This window comes from Equus quagga, chromosome 1, assembly GCF_021613505.1.
Source record: "Equus quagga isolate Etosha38 chromosome 1, UCLA_HA_Equagga_1.0, whole genome shotgun sequence".
NCBI lineage: Eukaryota > Metazoa > Chordata > Mammalia > Perissodactyla > Equidae > Equus > Equus quagga.
The window spans coordinates 51,490,471-51,507,858 of NC_060267.1; the positions used below are offsets into that span (position 1 = coordinate 51,490,471).

Here is a 17,388-nt window from a genome sequence, read left to right on the forward strand (position 1 = left end):
TGCCCCTGCCCCAGCCCCTGCCCCTGCCCCTGCCCCTGCCCCCGCAGGGGTTAACACAGTCAGCAGTGCAACATGGACAATTCTGGAATGCGTTCATTACCACAGGAACAACTGCTATTCTCAGGGGCATTTTTTAAAAAAAAACTGAAAGAGTTTTTGTCCTTGGTCCAGCTGTCCAGGGCAGCAAAGAGTTATTCCTTGGGGACTGATGAGCTCATCACTCTGCAGCAGGCTGCTGCGCAGAGGGCCCCGCAGCTAGAGTTGGGTGGTACGTGACACTGGCAGTTACTCATTCTTCCACCCCAGATCCCCTGCCCTCTTTCTGTTCTCTTTATAGCAACACTGCAGCTCCTGTCTGTGGCCTGGAAGGCAGGGGCAAGGCTTGAGCACTAAACTGCGAAGGAATGAGGCCTCCTGGGTTCTATTTTCAGCTCCCTGGCCTTCTGTGACCTTGAGTGGGTCTCTCTTTCCTGGCCTCAGTTTTTCCGACGTAGGAATGGCCCCTGCTTTCTCACTTCGCTCCAGGATACTGTTTATTTGGAAGAGAGGTGTTCAGTAAATGTGGAATACACGGAATTGCACAAGTTCCACCTGTGCTAAGGGGACTGTGAGTGAGGCCAGATTTGAATGGAGGTCAAAACGAGCCTGTTTGTGGGACAGTCTGGCTGGAGAGCAGATGGCATTCTAGTGAGCTTCCAGATGACTTATTTTCAGGTTTTTTACCCTGTAACATTTATCAATCTTAATCCTTACGTGACTTCCTTACTTAAGTTTCTACATGAATTTGTTGAGGTCACTGTCACCGATGTTTCCTGCCCTTCCTGATGCATCTTGTCCAGGGTCATTGTTCCCTTGTCAGTCCTGTTTTCTCCCTCCAGGGACTCATGGACTCCAGGGGCGTGAGGGTACCACATCCCATGCCTTCATATTGTAGATGAAGAAACCAAGGCCCAGAAAAGATAGAGGTCTTATCTAAGAAAATATATAACCTGATGCTGCTGGAGCCCTTCACTAGCCCTGACTGTCTGAATGAGAATGCCAGAGCAAAAAGGAGAAGGATATGGGGGCCAAGCAGGGAGGGGTGGGCAGGGAGCCAAGAGGGCCCAGAGCCGGGCTGCGCCATGAACCGGCAGGGTGGTGGCCTGGCTGGCTGCCTCGTTCCTGCCCAACCGGGAGGGGCAGCCGCGCTGATGTCTAGGAGTTATTATTAGGAATACTGCAGTGCGGCCCTGAGCGAGGGACAGGGCAGCAAGGGGAGATGGGCCTGGAGGGAGGGCCCAGGGCAGAGGGCAGAGGGCAGGTGGGAAAAGATGGAAGGACGGGGAAGGAAGGATTGAATCCTGTCTACGGAACATGTTCTCTCAGGTTTTTATTTTCCTGCTGTCCTCTTTGCCACTTCTTAACCATCTTTCTTCTCCTGAAGTTTTTCTCTTGGTGCAGTTCCCCTCCTCTCTCAGACTGGGAGAAGCCTTTCCAGAATGTGACAAGAAGTGATAGGTTACATGAATGGGGTCTGAGAAGGTCTGCCATTCCAGGCAACCTTGTAGGGTCTTGAAATCCTAAGCAGTGGTATCGCCCCTCCACGCCGCCTTCAGCCTCTGTGGTGTGATGCAGTATGCACTGGCTGACCCTGGACTTCCCTGTATGAAAACCTAGCCCTGGGAAATAGACCTGCCTGTGGCCGAGAGCATCTTGTAGCCTACTTGTGCTCTTCGTCTCTGTGTTCTGCATCCAGGAGACGCCGCTTCTAGTTCTTTTCCACCGTATTAATGGGGCACTTTTTCGTGCTCCAATTTCCCTTTCTCTCTGGGTTTGGTGCTTAGTAGTCCCGGCTCCCGCTTTCTACTGCTTTAGTGCCTTGGGGCCAGCCGTGTGCCCTCTCAACAACTTACTTAGAGGGGGCTCTGGGTGGGCAGTTTCTGGAGCTTGTTGGGGATGGACTTTGAGCGTCTCCTACCAGGCTCTTGACCAACTCTGTTGATGCGGTGTGTGTCCTGCAGCTGCTTTTACAGGGTTAAATGGTACCACAAGAGGCAGGGCAGCGGGCTAGAGGAGCTCTGTTCTGGTGCAGGCAGGAGGCGGGAGACCGGATCTGTGCGACTGAAGGTGGGAGACTGGGCCGGGTGGGCCTGGTGGTCTGGTGTGGGCAGGAGGTGGGGGTGAGGCCAGCCAGACAGCTGGTTGGGCCAGGGCCTGAGCGGGTCGGGCACAGCGAAGGACCAGAGCCAGCAGCAGTTGCTCTTAAAAGTAGTTCCTGGTAGGTGGCCCGGAGGTTCCAGGCGGGCAGCTGCTGAGCTCAGCACTTGCCAGGCAGCGTGGAGCCACCCGACAGCTGCAGCTGGCCACCGCTGGCCGGCCAATGTTCCTGCCCACAGCTCCTCCCCAGCTAGGGAACCAGACCCAAGGGCTGAGGCCTGAGCCAGGTGGGGAACAGGGTGCTGTGGGGCCAGGGAAGGACTCTGCACCTACGTTCCTTCCCTTCTTCCCGTGTCTGCAGGTGGGAAGAAGAGTACACTGTGCGGATACAGCTGCAGGAGCGAGTGAACGAGCTCCAAGAGGTGAGGCGCCCGCCGCCTGTGCTTCCCTCGGACCCCACCCGGCCTTCGGCCTGGGGCCGGCTCCTGGCCCCTCCGTGTCTTTACCGTCTTCCTACATTGGCAGTGTGCTCATGGCAGCGTTCTCTCCCTGGCTGTAGGAAGCCCAAGAGGCTGATGCCTGCCAAGAGGAGCTGGCGATGAAGGTGGAGCAACTGAAAGCTGAGCTGGTGGTCTTCAAGGGGCTCATGAGCAACGTGAGTGCAGTGCACGGCTTGCAGTCCTCCTTGTGGGGCGGGGCTCCTCTGTGCCAGTCTTAGGCTGTCTCAAAGCAGGCAGAGTGGCCCCTCTGGTTTTGGTCGCTTCAGTTCCTGCCCACTGCCCCTCCCCCAACTTTGCTCTGCTCCTGTTTCTTTCCCTGCCACCTCCCAGTTCAAGAGCAAAAGAAGGAACAAAAGTCCCGTGTTGTGTCTGAGAGGCAGTGAAGCCTCCATCATTACTAGAAGGTGTTAAGCAGTTAGTGAAGAACACGCAGATCCGGCTCTGCAACTTGCTAGCAGTGTGGCCTTGGGCGAATTCCTTCACTGCTCTGCTTCTCTGTCCCCATCTGTGGATGGGATGACAAGGGCACGCGCTCTGCAGGGGGACTATGGAGACATGGTGTCCCTAGGGCAGTGCTAGCACATGCGCAGTGCTAGATACGTCTTAGCTGTTGTTCTTGTTGTTACAGTGCTTTCTCCACTCTCATCTCTCCCAGTGGTCTCTCTTTTTCTCTGGGAGCATAAGTTCCAGGAGGGAGCCCCTGCGTGTCCCAGCACAGGGCCACACCCCCGAGGAGCTCCATCTGGCCAGGGAGCCAGTGGCATGGATAGCCCAATGTATGAGCAGATGTGGGGAGGGAAGAGTGATGCATTCTGCTTGGAAGAGTCAGAGATGTCTTCCTGGAGGAGGTGACAGTGATGTGTGACCGGAATGATGAGGAGGACCTTGCCAGGGCCTTATTGGTGTGTCTGGAGGGCTGGGTGCCTCCTGACTGCTCCCTGTGTCCCCCGGACAGAACCTGTCAGAGCTGGACACAAAGATCCAGGAGAAGGCCATGAAAGTCGATATGGATATCTGCCGCCGCATCGACATCACCGCCAAGCTGTGTGACGTGGCGCAGCAGCGCAACTGCGAGGACATGATCAAGATGTTCCAGGTGAGGGGTTGTGCTGCCCTCGGCCCGGGAAGGGGGCAGGCTTTGGCCCCGGGCTCCCTAGCCCCACCTCCCCAGGGCCTGAGCTCCTCAGGGGAGGGCTGGGGCAGGGGAAGAACCGCCCGTCACTGCTGGCCTGGAGCCAGGCCCTGCCCTCTTTCTTGGGGTCCTTACCTTGGCAACGGGGGCCTCAGTGGGATGAGGCTGGGGGGCAAGGAACGGCCTCTGAAGAGAGGTTTTGGAAGCTGTCTCTAATGCCATCTCTCCCCTCCTTCTCTCTCTCCTCTGTCTCTTCCTCTCCTCTCTCTTCCTCTCATCTTCTTGGCTTTCTCCACAGAAGAAGCTGGTTAGTTTGGCTCTCATGCAAGCTTTGTAATGTCCTAGTCCTAGTTTCTAAACCACCCAGGCCTTTGGCCGTCAGTCCTGACCCGCTGGGCTGTTCAGCACAGATTTCTTCTCCCCTTTCTATTTTCCTTGCTCTTTCTCCCTTTTTCGATCTCTTTTTCTCTTTGCTTCCTCTCTTTAGCCCTTCTCCCTCTGGCTTTCTAATCTGGATGTGTGATTCAGGTTTTCCTTTGTAAACACTGTGTCCTCCTCCTTCTTGCAGCCTAAGACTTTCTTTTTAGTTCAGTCATTTCATTAGAAAGAATTTTTTTTAGAAAAAGAAATCCTCTTTAGCCATTATGCCCATCTTAATGTGGTCCCAACAAGCCGTTTCTCCCCGTATCTTACTGCTCTATTTTCTGTTCTCCTTTTTCTTCCTTCTCAGTCTGCAGCTCTGTCCCCATCTGTGTCTGTCTGCCTGTGTTGGTGACTCTGGTGTTTCTGTTCCTGTCATTGTAACTGTGTCTCCTCTCTCTGTCTGCCCACCCTCCCGCTGGTTCATGCCTCTCCCCTCCCCCCTGCCCTGCCGGCACCCACCCGCCCTTTCTCCTCATGCACCCGGCCTCGTCTCTGTAGTCTCTGCACTTGTCTCCCATTAAGGTCCCATCCATGGGGGGGCGGAAGCGGGAGCGCAAGGCTGCCATCGAGGAGGACACCTCCCTGTCGGAGAGTGACGGGCCCCGCCAGCCCGATGGGGATGAGGAGGAGAGCACAGCCCTCAGCATCAACGAGGAGATGCAGCGCATGCTCAACCAGCTGTGAGTCCCTTAGGCCCATCCTCAGCAGCCCCCCAAGAGGCCAGAGCTCCCCCGCCTGCCAGCCCCCTCTGCCAGGAGGAAGGCCCCAACCCTCCTTGACACAGGGGTTCCCTGTCTCTAGGAGGGAGTATGATTTTGAGGACGACTGTGACAGCCTGACTTGGGAGGAGACTGAGGAGACCCTGCTGCTGTGGGAGGATTTCTCAGGCTATGCCATGGCAGCTGCAGAGGCCCAGGGAGAGGTAACCCCCGCTCCCGGCCTCGGGGCCCCTCCAGGGCTGCCTCTCCAGCCTGATGGCCTGTCCTTGCCTGCCGCCTCCACTCCTCACTGTTTTCCCTCTGTAGCCATCATCCTTTACCTGCTTCTCCCTCTTCCTTTGTCCTTTTCTTTTCTGTCTCTAGTTTCCTTTAACCTGACTTTCTCTCTCTCCCCTACCTTGGCCCTGCGGAATGCCCCCATCCGGTCCCTGCCCATTGGCCTCCCGCTGCTTCCTTTTCTACTCCAGCAGCAGGAAGACAGTTTGGAGAAGGTGATTAAAGATACCGAGTCCCTCTTCAAAACCCGGGAGAAAGAGTATCAGGAAACCATTGACCAGATAGAGGTAAGGACACGAGTCGAAGCTGAGGGACGCGGGTTCCCAGTGGGCCATGACTAGGCTGCAGGTGCCGTGGCCTCTCGAGTCCTGCGGGACCCCAGGCCCCAGGGCCTCCGCTTTTCTTTCATGAGGAGGAGTGATCTCCCAGCTCTGGTGCCTTTAGACCTCAGGCCCTGGAGGGAGGCAGACAGATGTAGCTTCGAATCTCAGCTCTGGCGCTTACTCACTACCGCTAGAACTTTTTACAAGCCACTGCCTCTCTCGGAGCGTGTTCCTTTATTTGTAAAATGGGGAGCTGAGTAATGCCTCCCTCACAGGGCTGTTTGGAGATCATGCACTTGTCGAGCTGCAGGCCGTGTGTGTCTCACAGGAAGCGTGCCATCCTGTAGCTTGTTGTTTTCATTGCCTGCACTGTCAGGGCTGCAGCAGAGGCCACTGAGAGGGGTCTTGAACTTCGCTGCTTCTTCAGCTCAGCCTTTGAGCTAATGGGGGAATCTCCATTCTTATTCCCTAGCCCCGAGGAACCTTCTAGAGATGGCGAGTGGAGCTGGTGCTTAAACCGGGAAGGATGTGTGGTGCCCTGGATGAAGGGGGCTGTGGGGAGGGTCGGAGGGGATTCGTGAGCCCTCCTGCCTGTGCGGGAGAGGGCCCCTCCCTGAGCACTCTGACCCAGGGGCATGGCTGGCGGCTGCTCTAACCCTCAGCCTCCCTTCAAGCCCACGTGGCAGATTTCCACTCTTCCTGAGCTCACACAGCCTGCGTTTTGAGAAGGAAGTTGAGAAATTATTTCCTACATGCTCATTCTCCCAACACACAACAAATAGTCCTGTTCCTTTAAGCAAAACCTTCTTTTGTTTCTGCCCAGGGAGACAGATGCTCAGTTTTAAGGCACAGCCAGATTGACGCTACGAGCCGAGGAGATGGGAAGGGAGAACTGGTCTCCACTCACTCATTTGCGCCCATCTCGCTGTCTTCCTCTTCTCTCCCAGGAGAGTGACCTTAGGAGAGATGTTAGCAGAGCTGACATGGTGGCTTAGGTGGCAGTGTTGCTCCTGGCGATCCATCTGGGACACCTGAGGTCCCTTTATCTCAGTGACCTGTGATCTCTCAGAGTCACCAAGATGGTGGCAAAGACCGTTTCCCATTGTTGGATGGGAAAGCCAAGGCCCAGGGTGGAGGGTGGGAGGGAGTTCTTTCTCCCCTATGTGCTGTCCTCTCTCCATCCGGTCCCAGCCCTCCCTTCCCCTCTGGTCACACAGTGGGTCTGGAGTTTCTGGTGTGGGGTGTTGCAGACACCTCCTAATGGGTGTGGTCATGTCCTGACCCCTCCCTGCTATAACTGTGTGAATCAAGGGGAGACATACCACTACGTGGAGACAGCTGGTGGCACTCTTAGCCTTGTCTTTTCATAGGATAGATCTGGTTCATTTCCTTCTTGCCCGTCCCATGGAGGGATGGGCTCCAGAGACAGCCCCTTCCACTCCGGCTCTCTGAGGTGGAGAAAATGGAGTGCAGGCAGTAGCTGATCTGAATAAGAGCTGGTGGCCTCGTATTTTCTTCCGAGATCGAACAGTCAGCTCGTCCCGCTCCTCTGGCTGGCTACCGTGGGACCCCCACTGGAATCCCAGCTCTGGCACCAAGGCTGCCGCTCAGGCCATTCTCACTAGGGCTTCTGACCCCCGGCCACCGTCTCATCCCAAATGTTGCCGTCCTGACCTCTCTTGTATGCCCTCTGACCCATTTGTTTCCTTCTCCATGTTCCGTCCTGTCTGTCCCCTTCAGATGTGTTATGGGGTGTTGCCGTCCGATTCACAGGCTTCACGGCTCCTTCCCTACCCTTGCTCTTTGCTCCCAGGCAGCCAAGCAGTTTTATTCGGCCTCCCCTCTGTCCTTTGTACCCCAAACAAAGAGAGGCAGCAGACTGTCCCTGGCCCGGGCCTCTATGGCCTTTGTGCCACCTCTCCGCTCTGCCTCAAAGCCTGCGGTGCAGGGTCGGGCTCTGGGAGGGAGGCCCTCATTTTTCACATATAACATTTCTCAAATCAAGATACATCTTAGAACCAGTAGGACATTCGGTGGGCAGGGAGTCTCTGTTAGTCTCTGAAAATGGCTTACAAGTGAGAAAATAAAGTAAAACGCAGAAATGGATGCTAAGAGAATTGAGCCCCTTTCAACACTGCAGACAGGTGTTCTTTGTGCCATGAGTCTTGTAGATGCTTCCCTAAGTTAATTAATTTCCCACGGAGGTGCTGGGTATGCACAGGCAGAGATGAACAACACCCATGGCCAGCCCTTCCAGGAGCTCCCATTTGAGTGAGGGATACAGGCTGGGTACGGCATTGTACAAGGAATGAGGGATGAGCCAATCCATGTAGGAACCCCAGGGAGGGAGCAAGGCTGTCCACAGATAGCCACCCAGGGCTCTCAAGAATGTCCCTCCTCTCCATCCTGCCCTTTTACATTCCTTTCCTCATTGCTCTCATCAGTGAGTCCTTTAAAGGGATGCAGGACTGTAGCAGATCCCTTTGCATTCCTCTGTAAGCAAAGTCTTTTCCCCTGGAAAACTAGAAGGAATGATAGTGTATTGGGTGCCTTCGGCCTTGATCTGATTTATTTTTAAATGTGAGCCCTCTTGCACGGCTGCCTGGGACTCCTGCCAGGTGGTGCTCTGGGGGGGTGTCAGTCTCCTCGGGGTAGGGGGCAGGGGCCCTGCTGACACCCTGGCCCTGCCCTGCCTCTGCCACAGCTGGAGCTGGCCACGGCCAAGAATGACATGAACCGGCACCTGCACGAGTACATGGAGATGTGCAGCATGAAGCGAGGCCTGGACGTGCAGATGGAGACTTGCCGCCGGCTCATCACCCAGTCTGGAGACCGGTGAGGGCCTTCCTGGAGTCTGGGCCCTGCCCCCCTTCCTCCGGGCCTCCCTCCCAGGGTGCATGCAGGGAGGGAGCGGTGGGCCAGAGCCCCTTGGAGGGCAGGCCCTGAACCCCCTTTGGCAGTGACCCAGTCACGTCTTGATGCGGGGCTCTTGTTGGAGGTCACTTGTATGTCTGGCCCAGCCTGACAGCTTTCTTTCCCTTGGAAGTGGATGATACGTATGTCCATTCTGGCGGATAGCTGAAACCTCCCAATGCCACCAACTCTGATGGTTCCACTGGTTAGAGGCAGCTAAAAACGCACGGAAGAAAAGGGGCGTGGGGCAAGTTTTTATCTAAAGTCAGGGCCATGATTCATGCATTTGACCCTGTGTAAGTTATACCTCCACAAAAAAGTCGATTAAAAAGTCACAAATACTTCAGATAGACATAAAGTTGGGGCCATCAAGTCAGTGCACTCAGCTCAGGTGACATCTCTCATACTGTGACTTTATTTATTTATTAAAAAATTTTTTTTTTGAAGATTAGCCCTGAGCTAACTGCTACCAATCCTCCTCCTTTTGCTGAGGAAGATTGGCCCTGAGCTAACATCTGTGCCCATCTTCCTCTACTTTATATGTGGGACACCTACCATAGCATGGTTTGCCAAGCAGTGCCATGTCCACACCTGGGTCCGAACCGGCGAACCCTGGGCTGCCGAAGCGGAACATGCGCACTTAACTGCTGCGCCACTGGGCCGGCCCCTAAATTATTTTTAGGATTAGCACCTGAGCTAGCAACTGTTGCCAGTCTTCTTTTTTTTTGTTCTTCTCCCAAAAGCCTCCCAGTACATAGTTGTATATATTTTTTAGTTGTGGGTCCTTCTGGTTGTGGCATGTGGGCTGCCGCCTCAGCATGGCCGGTGCCATGTCCGTGCCCAGCATCCAAACTAGTGAAACCCTGGGCCTCCGAAGCAGAGCTTGCAAACTTAACCACTCGGCCACGGGGCTGGCACCCATACTGTGACTATAGATATTTCTGAACTCTGAGCCTCCCAGAGTCCCCAAGATAAAAACAGGGATCGGTTCCCCCATTGGGCGGGGGAGGGGAGAGGTTTCTTCCTCCCCTCCCCACTCCCTCGCCCTGCATCTGCCCTCACCCTTGTGGTCCTCCTGCCCTTGCTGAAGATGTTACTCACCTGCCTGCCAGAGAACAAGGTCCGGGGAGAGACATGCCAGCCTCCTCAGGATCCCTGCCTTCCCCAAGGTGACAACTGGTGTTTTTTTCTAGAAAGTCTCCTGCTTTCACTGCGGTCCCGCTTAGCGACCCGCCGCCGCCACCGCCAAGCGAGACTGATGACTCCGATCGCGATGTCTCATCTGATAGCTCCATGAGATAGGGGCCTGCCTCCGGCTTGGCTCCCCTGGGGCCCCACCCTGCTGGGAACTCACCGAAGCAGAGGGTTCGGAGGTTCACAGAAGGGGAACTGCATTTGTTTCGCTGCACCAAGCCTGGCCCTGGGGACTGGGGCGCTCTTCCCTCGGGCTTCCTCCCTTGGTCCTTGGCCTCTCCAGGGTTCTAGGGTGTCTGGAGCAAGGCTTGGCCTGCCCTTCCCGGGCAACTCCTGCCACAGCCGGGGCTCTGCTGCCTTCATGTGTGGGCCTCTGCTACCTTCCCATCTTTAAAATGCTGCCAGAGCGATTGTGGCCCCTTACCTTCTCCATCGTGTAAGGAATGTGATTGTCAGATATTCCTTCCATCCCTGTGGCCTAGAGCCAGCTCACTGTCTGATTCTGTACTGGTGCTAACTGGCCAGGCACTGGTATGAAGTGGATTAGGCTGGATGTTTTGTGGCTTGTGCAACACACGCAGTGGGAGAGGACTTCCCTCTGTGTCTTAAGTGGGGCTGGGCAGGGTGCTCTGTCCTCCCTCTGTCGTCCAAATGCTCCCGGTGCCTGCCTGTGGACGGCAGAGTAACATGGTACCACCCTTCCCTGTTGGAAGTGCCATGCATTAAAGGGGCCCTCGTGCCCTGTCTCGGCGGCTCCTCGGTCTGACTGGGTGCAGGACGGTGTAGGGCGATGGGCGCTCTTGCTTGTCTCCCGTCACTGCTGAGTGCGAGAAAGGCAAAGCTGCTTGTGCGTGCACATGGGTGAGTGCATGCACGTGTGCTCAGGGTCTCAGTATCTTGTTATCAGCCGACGCTGTGCCTCCTCCATGTTAGTCACACCCTGAGACCACCAGGCTGAGAAAGATGTCCCGGACTTGGAAAAGCTTGGAGAAACTGGAGATGTGACTGAGGCTACCTCAGCATAACTGCCGAGGAGGCTATGCCGAGCTGATGTTCGACTGCAATCGTTAATAATAATGACATTGCGAGTATTTATTGAACCCTCGTGTCACTGTTTCAAGCACTTTCTGGAGGTGGCTACGCAATCCCGTGAGGTCTGCACTGTTCCCACCGTTTTACAAACATGCAGGCGCAGACTGAGGGGGGGCTCTAAAGTACCTGCCCAGAGTCACAGAGCCTCAAGTGGCAGCAGCAGGCTCTCAACCCGGGTCACTGGCGCCAAGCCTGTGCCTCACCCATGGTGATGATGGGAGTGTTAGTCATCCTGCCACTCCCCTGGGACTACAGGAGGCGCGCATTACTCTCATTTTCCCGGTTTATTTACTCTGTGGTACTTCCTGTGTATCAGGCGTGGTTCTAGCCCAATACATAATCAACCTAATATAATCCTTCTGAAGAACTTAAGAGCTGGGAACTAGCAGACACTGTTTGCAGAGAGTGACTAGGGCACAGAAAGGGAAGTCACACACGAGCCCTCATAGCTGAGGCAGGGCTGGCATCTACACCCAGTGGGTGGGCTGCATGCATGCTCCCCACTAGGGCCCTGCTGCAGAGAAGTTGGGTAACCAGTGAAAGCCATATGGACTTGGGAGCCCAGCTCCAAAGCCCTGACTTCCTGTGCCGACGTCACCCTCCCAGGGCAGCAGCCAGGCGGTTCCTGTGTTCAGCCTGCAGCAAGTAGCAGGCTGGAGCCTGGTGAGAAAATGGTCTGGCCTTCTGAGGGGCTCGGCTGGCTCCCTGTAGCACCCAGAGGACAGATGGTTCCTCAGAGGAGCGGGGCCTGGGCACACCCCTCTGCAAGGGATGCTCAGTCCCCCAGCTCTAAACCTCCGGTTGTGTTACGCCTGGTCAGGGCACACCAGGCCCTTCCTGGGTACTCAGCAAGATTGGCGTTACCTTGGCACTAGCCCAGCTTCCTTCCCCTCTATCCCAGACCCCAGAATAAGACACAACAAGGAGCTGGCTGGGTACAGTGTACTTTATTGATGGTGCATGACAAGGTAGGGCTCCCCAAGCCCCTCCCCTTCTTCAGGGGGTCTGAGATGGAAACTGTGGAGGTCAGGAGACTCTCAATATGTTAGGGGGTCAAGTTGGGGCAAGCATTCCCAGCAGCTGAGGGCCTTTCTCCTTCTTTTGCTGGGTGATTGGTGGTCCAGGGGGCTCTTACTCCTTGGAGGCCATGTGGGCCATAAGGTCCACCACCCTATTGCTGTAGCCAAATTCATTGTCATACCTGGAAGGAGATCAAGAGTTAAGGGTTATTTTCCTGAGCCAGCCATCAGAGGGCACCAGACTCTTAATCACTTCCTTAAGCACAGTCCTCCTCCCCAGCCACATACCAGGAAATGAGCTTGACAAAGTGGTCGTTGAGGGCAATGCCAGCCCCAGCATCGAAGGTGGAAGAGTGGGTGTCACTGTTAAAATCGCAGGAGACAACCTGGGGAAGAGAGGAAGGCCAAGTATGGGAACTCAGTCTTGCTCAGTAAGACCATGTGGACACCAAGTTCCCTGTCCTGTCAGTACCTGGTCCTCAGTGTAGCCCAGGATGCCCTTGAGGGGGCCCTCCGATGCCTGCTTCACCACCTTCTTGATCTCATCGTATTTGGCCTAATAGGGTAAAAACAAGATGGTCACTCGAGTTCCAATCTTGCCCCTGTTCTACCAAAGACATAAAGCCCCAGCCCCCCGAAAGCTCTTCCAATCCATACATACAGCTTTCTCCAGGCGGCAGGTCAGATCCACGACTGACACGTTAGGGGTGGGGACACGGAAGGCCATGCCAGTGAGCTTCCTGTAGACACAGGGAAGCAGGATCAGCACCACTTCTCCTGGTTCCCCAGATCCCCAGGGCAGAAAGGCAGCAAAGAGCCTCACCCATTCAGCTCAGGGATGACCTTGCCCACAGCCTTGGCAGCACCAGTAGAAGCAGGGATGATGTTCTGGGCAGCCCCTCGGCCATCGCGCCACAGCTTCCCAGAGGGGCCATCCACGGTCTTCTGGGTGGCAGTGATGGCATGCACTGTGGTCTGGAAACGTGGCGGGAGTGAAGGCCCTGCACCATGCTCAACACACTGCCCACCCTTCAATCTCCCTCCTCCTCCCCTTGGGAAGAATTAAGGGACAGAGTGACCTGAGCCAATCCCTCGGAACCCTCAATGTCCCACAGCCTCCATGGCCCCCAGAAACCAAGGCTATGTTCTAAGGAGAGAGCAGGATCCAGTCCTGGGTGAGAAATGAATGTGTTCTGGTCACCTCCTCCCCTCATACCATGAGTCCCTCCACGATGCCAAAGTGGTCATGGATGACCTTGGCCAGGGGGGCCAAGCAATTGGTGGTGCAGGAGGCATTGCTGAAAAGAGAGAGGCAACTCAGGGGCAAGCATTCCATCTTGTGACACATAGTACACTACTTGACCACTTCTCCATTCCCCTCTCAGCTCCCCGCTGCCATGCTTACCTGACAATCTTCAGGGAATTGTCATATTTCTCGTGGTTCACGCCCATCACAAACATTGGGGCATCAGCAGAAGGAGCAGAGATGATGACCCTTTTGGCTCCACCCTTCAAGTGAGCCTGCAGTAGAGGAGGCGTTATAAACCCACGTTCCATCTTTCCTGGTCCAAGTCAGTTCCCCCTGGTCATCCCGCTACACCAAATCCCAGGGTCAACTCCCCTCATCTTTAGCCTCCCTGCCACTCACCCCAGCCTTCTCCAAGGTAGTGAAGACACCAGTGGACTCCACAACATATTCAGCACCAGCATCGCCCCATTTGATGTTGGCGGGATCTCGCCTACAAGGGATGACAAGACACAGTTCAGGGATGTCGGGTACTATGTACCCAAGGTGGTCACCCCATTCTAGTGCCCCCACCAAGGCAAACTTCTTCCTGTTTCGTCTTCCACACTTACTCCTGGAAGATGGTGATGGGCTTTCCGTTGATGACAAGCTTCCCGTGCTCGGCCTTGACTGTGCCATGGAACTTGCCATGGGTGGAATCATACTGAAACATGTAGACCTGGAGGGACAAGCGAGGGCATCAAGGGGCTGCACTTCAGCCGGGCCCTGCTCCCCACACCCTCTGCATGGGCGGCACTTACCATGTAGTTGAGGTCAATGAAGGGGTCATTGATGGCGACAATATCCACTTTGCCAGAGTTAAAAGCAGCCCTGGTGACCAGGCGCCCAATACGGCCAAATCTGAGGGAGACAAGAGGTGAGAAGGCATGAAAAAGGAGGAGAGACTTCTACCCTGCTATGTGTGTCAGCAGCCCTAGGCCAACTCATCCTCTTCCAGAGGGAAGGGGACAGCACATCCTCCCAGAGCCACAAGGTCTGATTTTATCTTCCTTGAGCAACCCTGCCAGGCAGGCTGGCCTCACAGCACAGTCATACAGTGACAGCTCCTCTCCTGCCCAAGAGGTGATTAGGCACAGACTTGCCCAACCCCCTAGCCACCTGGTCCTTCAAGGAGAAAGGGCAGTGCGGGCTGAACTGCTGCTGCCACCCACAAGTCTGTGCACATGCCTGGCACATGGCATTCATCACCCCCACTATCTGCCCTGGGAATGCTTGCTCCCGTCTGGCCCAACTTCAGGTTACACCCTCTCCGGAGCAAGACCTATGCACTCAGCATCACCAAGCTCAAAGGGCAAGAGTAAAGGTCAGAAGTTAACCGGATGGGGAAAGCCCACCCCTCCTTGAAGGCCCTCCCACAAAAGGGAAGGACCCAGGGAACACGTGGCCTTTCAATGCCCTAAGCCAAGGGCTCTAATTTGCTAAACGTCACCATCCTTCCTAGCTCTTTTCCAAAAATCAGGAGTGGTAGCGACAGATGTGTGTGAGAGGGAAGGAGATGAAGAGAGCAGACGCCCAGGCCCCCAGCTGCAAAAAGGTCAGGCAGCTATATTTAACCCCAGATTAGAGTGGAGTGGAGGATCTGATTTCTGGAAGATGGAACAGGGAGAGGGGCAAGATTCCCAAGGCTCAGGGACACCCAATCTTCCCAGTGACCTTTACAGCCTGGCATTTAGGGTTGGGTCAGCTCTAGGCATGGCCGGAAGAGCCGAGCTTTGGGGGGAGCCCCTGTGAAGAAAGGGGCTGCGCTGCAGGAGCCATTTTGTGGTGGAAAATTTCTAACTACTCATGACTCAGCTCCCCCAGCATGGCACTGAGCCACAGCTACCCCACCTCTCCGCGAGGAGGAGAAAAGGACACAAGCGGACCCCCATGCAGCCGCGTTTTCGATTCATCAGAGAACCATCCAGGAAAACTATCATCCCTGACAGGAAATTTAGTTAGTCGTTTAAGGGATGGTCCCAGGTTACTGTGCTCAGAGATCTGAGGTCCAGCTCTTTTGAAAGCAAGATCGGGGAAAGCCTTGCTTCATCAGGTTTACCGGATAAAGCCGACTCCACCCCAAAGAGGCAGGAGTCGGAGGGTTAACCACAGGCAAGGGAGGAGGAGGAAGACTGAAGAGCTAAGGAAGGTTTCCTAACGGCGGTTCATTCATTTCCTTCCCAATTACAACATGGCGGCTGAGTTACCGCAAATGAGCCCTCCCAGCTGGTTATGCACCAAGCCATGCCTCCTGCATCCCCGCGCCGTGCCTGGGCCTGGCTAGGTGGGGGCGAAGGAAAAAAAGAAGCCCCTGCTAGGAGATTAAAGGGATGGATCCAGAGCAAGAATTGGGGGTTCTCCCGTTCATCTGCGGCCGGTGGAGTAGAAGACTCCGGATAACTTGTCCCTGCAGGGGCGGAGTTAGAGCAGGCGCGACAGCTGGGGGTGGGGGACACGAGGCCCTTTGAAGCAGGAGCCTCTGCCAGGTCTGAGCGCTGACCTTGAGTTCTCCTTGGTGGTGGGGGCGGGGGGGGGTCGACCATCCCATCCACCTCCCCTGGAGCTTGCAGACCCGCGTCGGGCAAGCTGGTGGGGGCCGCAGGGCTCAATGCCCCGCATCCTACCCTATCCCCGAACTCACCCGTTTACTCCGACCTTCACCATCGCGTCGCGGGCACGCGGCTGCGGGGACAGGAAAGGGAGCATTAGCGCCCGGGGGCGGGAAGCGCTGGGATCTGGCCATCACCCTCCCCGCCGCTCCCCTCCTCCCCCTCCCCCAGGCCTCCATTCCCCTCCAGCGCTTCGGCACGTCGCGCCCCTGCAATGCGGAGGCCCGGCCCGGCGCCCCCGCCCCCGCCCCGTGCAGGCTGCTCCCGGCCTGCGCAGCCCTGTGCGCTTCTCGGAACGCGGCCGAGCCTTCGGCGGCCCCGCTTTGCCTGTTTTTACCTAGCAGTGCGGAAGGGAAGCGGCTGTCTGTCGAACGAGGAGGAGCAGAGAGCACAGGCGCAGGCTGCGGTCCCCATTTATAGAGGCGGGGCGGGGCCGGAGCGTGGGGACGAGGCCCGCCCCCCCACCGGCCCTGCCCGAGGGCGCCCGGGCCTGAGCTACGTGCGCCCGTAAAACCGCGAGTAGCCGGGCCCGCGTGTTTTTTTCAAACTCGCCTCGCTCTTCCAATGTGCACGCACCACGCGTGTGGGCTGGGGACGGATGGGGGAGGGGACTGAGACTGGCTCATTGGAGGAGGTGATCGGTGATGGTGTCTAGGACGGGACTGTGGCCTGCAGGAGACTGTGGGCTCGAGGACAGGGGTCCTGGTGAGAACTGAGAACATCGAGGAGGGCAGGGACGTTCAAGTTGCTGCACTGAGGAAACGGGAGGACTTTGGGAGCTGGTGGGAGGGGGAATTGGAGCCGGAGCCTGGGGCGGTTCGCTACTGCACCCTGCCACGCCCTCCCCTTTCTTGCCAAGGCTGAGAAACGGGAAGGCTGAGGCACTTCTCCTCGAGGGTCTTCGGTAGTGAAACAGGAACTGCCAAGTGGAAGGCTCTGGAGGGGCCAATCCGCCTCCCGCGGGGCCCTTCCCGGCCCCCGCTTCCTCCTCCCCATCCCCTGGTTCCCGCCTTCTCTGGGCTGGGGGCCGGGGCTGGGCGCTGGGCAGTGGGGCCTGGAGAGGAAGGAGCCTCAGGAGGAGGCGTGGGGTGGGTGGGTGGCGGGGGAGAGGTTCTGCACTGAAGGTCACTCTGTCCTGCAGCTCGGGCAGCCTGGAGACCTGATAATTGGGGCAGACAAACCAGGCCCCGTGTGCACCAGATGCTCTCCCCCAGGCCGGGGCCCCAGGGGAGAACGAGATCACTGTGGAGGGCTGGGCGGCACCTCCCACAAAGTGTCTCCTGGGAACTCCGCGTGCTGTGCCGCCCAGGCTGGGAGACAATGCCCCTTTCACCCCCTCCAGCCCAAGGCAGAGAGCGGGACGTGAGGGCGGAAGTCCCTCCCCATTCTGGGACGTGCAGCCCAGCCCTGGAGCCAGGGCCTCCCCTTCTCTGGCTGCGCCCAGGCGATGTTGGGGGTAGGGTGAGGAGTCCAGAAGAGGAAGTAATTGGGAGTCTTGGGTACATGGTGGGAACAGGCCCCTAGCCCCTTCCCACATGTGAGGGAGAGGAAGGTATCCAAGTGAGGTCAGGGAGCCGAGCTGTGCCGATTTGTGAGCTGAGGATGGAGGAAAGGCTGCTTCTGAGCACTTGAAAAGAGTGAGGGTTTCCAAGGGGGTGGGGTGGAATGGACCGTGCCCATCAGCAGGTGCTGGGGGACAGGGATCCTGGGGCCTCTTTGCTGGCCCAGCGTAACCTGAGACCGGCCCCCTTTTCTAGCTGAAAAGCC

At 56.6% G+C, this 17,388-nt stretch overlaps 2 protein-coding genes across 11 annotated transcripts in view; one reads left to right on the plus strand and one right to left on the minus strand.

Moving 5' to 3' along the window:
- IFFO1 (intermediate filament family orphan 1) overlaps positions 1-10,716 on the plus strand; it is a 13,030-nt gene extending 2,314 nt beyond the window's left edge. The window contains exons 2-10 of one of the 10 annotated variants that reach the window (XM_046645754.1): positions 2,498-2,558; positions 2,696-2,791; positions 3,592-3,732; positions 4,067-4,075; positions 4,690-4,871; positions 4,993-5,113; positions 5,378-5,473; positions 8,214-8,344; positions 9,620-10,716. In XM_046645754.1, the coding sequence (XP_046501710.1) occupies positions 2,498-2,558; positions 2,696-2,791; positions 3,592-3,732; positions 4,067-4,075; positions 4,690-4,871; positions 4,993-5,113; positions 5,378-5,473; positions 8,214-8,344; positions 9,620-9,719 (937 nt within the window). In that variant the 3' untranslated portion in view covers positions 9,720-10,716. Of the gene's footprint in view, positions 1-2,497; positions 2,559-2,695; positions 2,792-3,591; positions 3,733-4,066; positions 4,076-4,689; positions 4,872-4,992; positions 5,114-5,377; positions 5,474-8,213; positions 8,345-9,615 lie in introns of all 10 variants that reach the window. The other 9 variants (XM_046645744.1, XM_046645773.1, XM_046645791.1 and 6 more) reach the window with 9 other exon arrangements.
- Positions 10,717-11,636: 920 nt separating this feature from the next.
- Positions 11,637-16,063, minus strand: GAPDH (glyceraldehyde-3-phosphate dehydrogenase). The gene is made up of 12 exons (XM_046663962.1): positions 15,959-16,063; positions 15,654-15,694; positions 13,774-13,873; positions 13,585-13,691; positions 13,376-13,466; positions 13,133-13,248; positions 12,944-13,025; positions 12,551-12,702; positions 12,389-12,467; positions 12,200-12,283; positions 12,016-12,113; positions 11,637-11,909 (listed from the first exon to the last, which is right to left on the minus strand). Exons 2-12 carry the CDS (start codon positions 15,674-15,676, stop codon positions 11,840-11,842), a joined length of 1,002 nt encoding a protein of 333 aa, XP_046519918.1. The 5' UTR covers positions 15,677-15,694; positions 15,959-16,063; the 3' UTR covers positions 11,637-11,839.
- Between the last annotated feature and the right edge of the window lie 1,325 nt (positions 16,064-17,388).

Excerpts from the sequence above, each read along its gene's own strand:
- GAPDH (XM_046663962.1), bottom strand. The coding sequence starts at position 15,676 with ATGGTGAAGGTCGGAGTAAACGG. Across the intron at positions 13,874-15,653 it reads GTGAAGGTCGGAGTAAACGG|ATTTGGCCGTATTGGGCGCC; the intron begins GTGAGTTCGGGG and ends TGTCTCCCTCAG. Across the intron at positions 13,467-13,584 it reads CCCATCACCATCTTCCAGGA|GCGAGATCCCGCCAACATCA; the intron begins GTAAGTGTGGAA and ends CATCCCTTGTAG.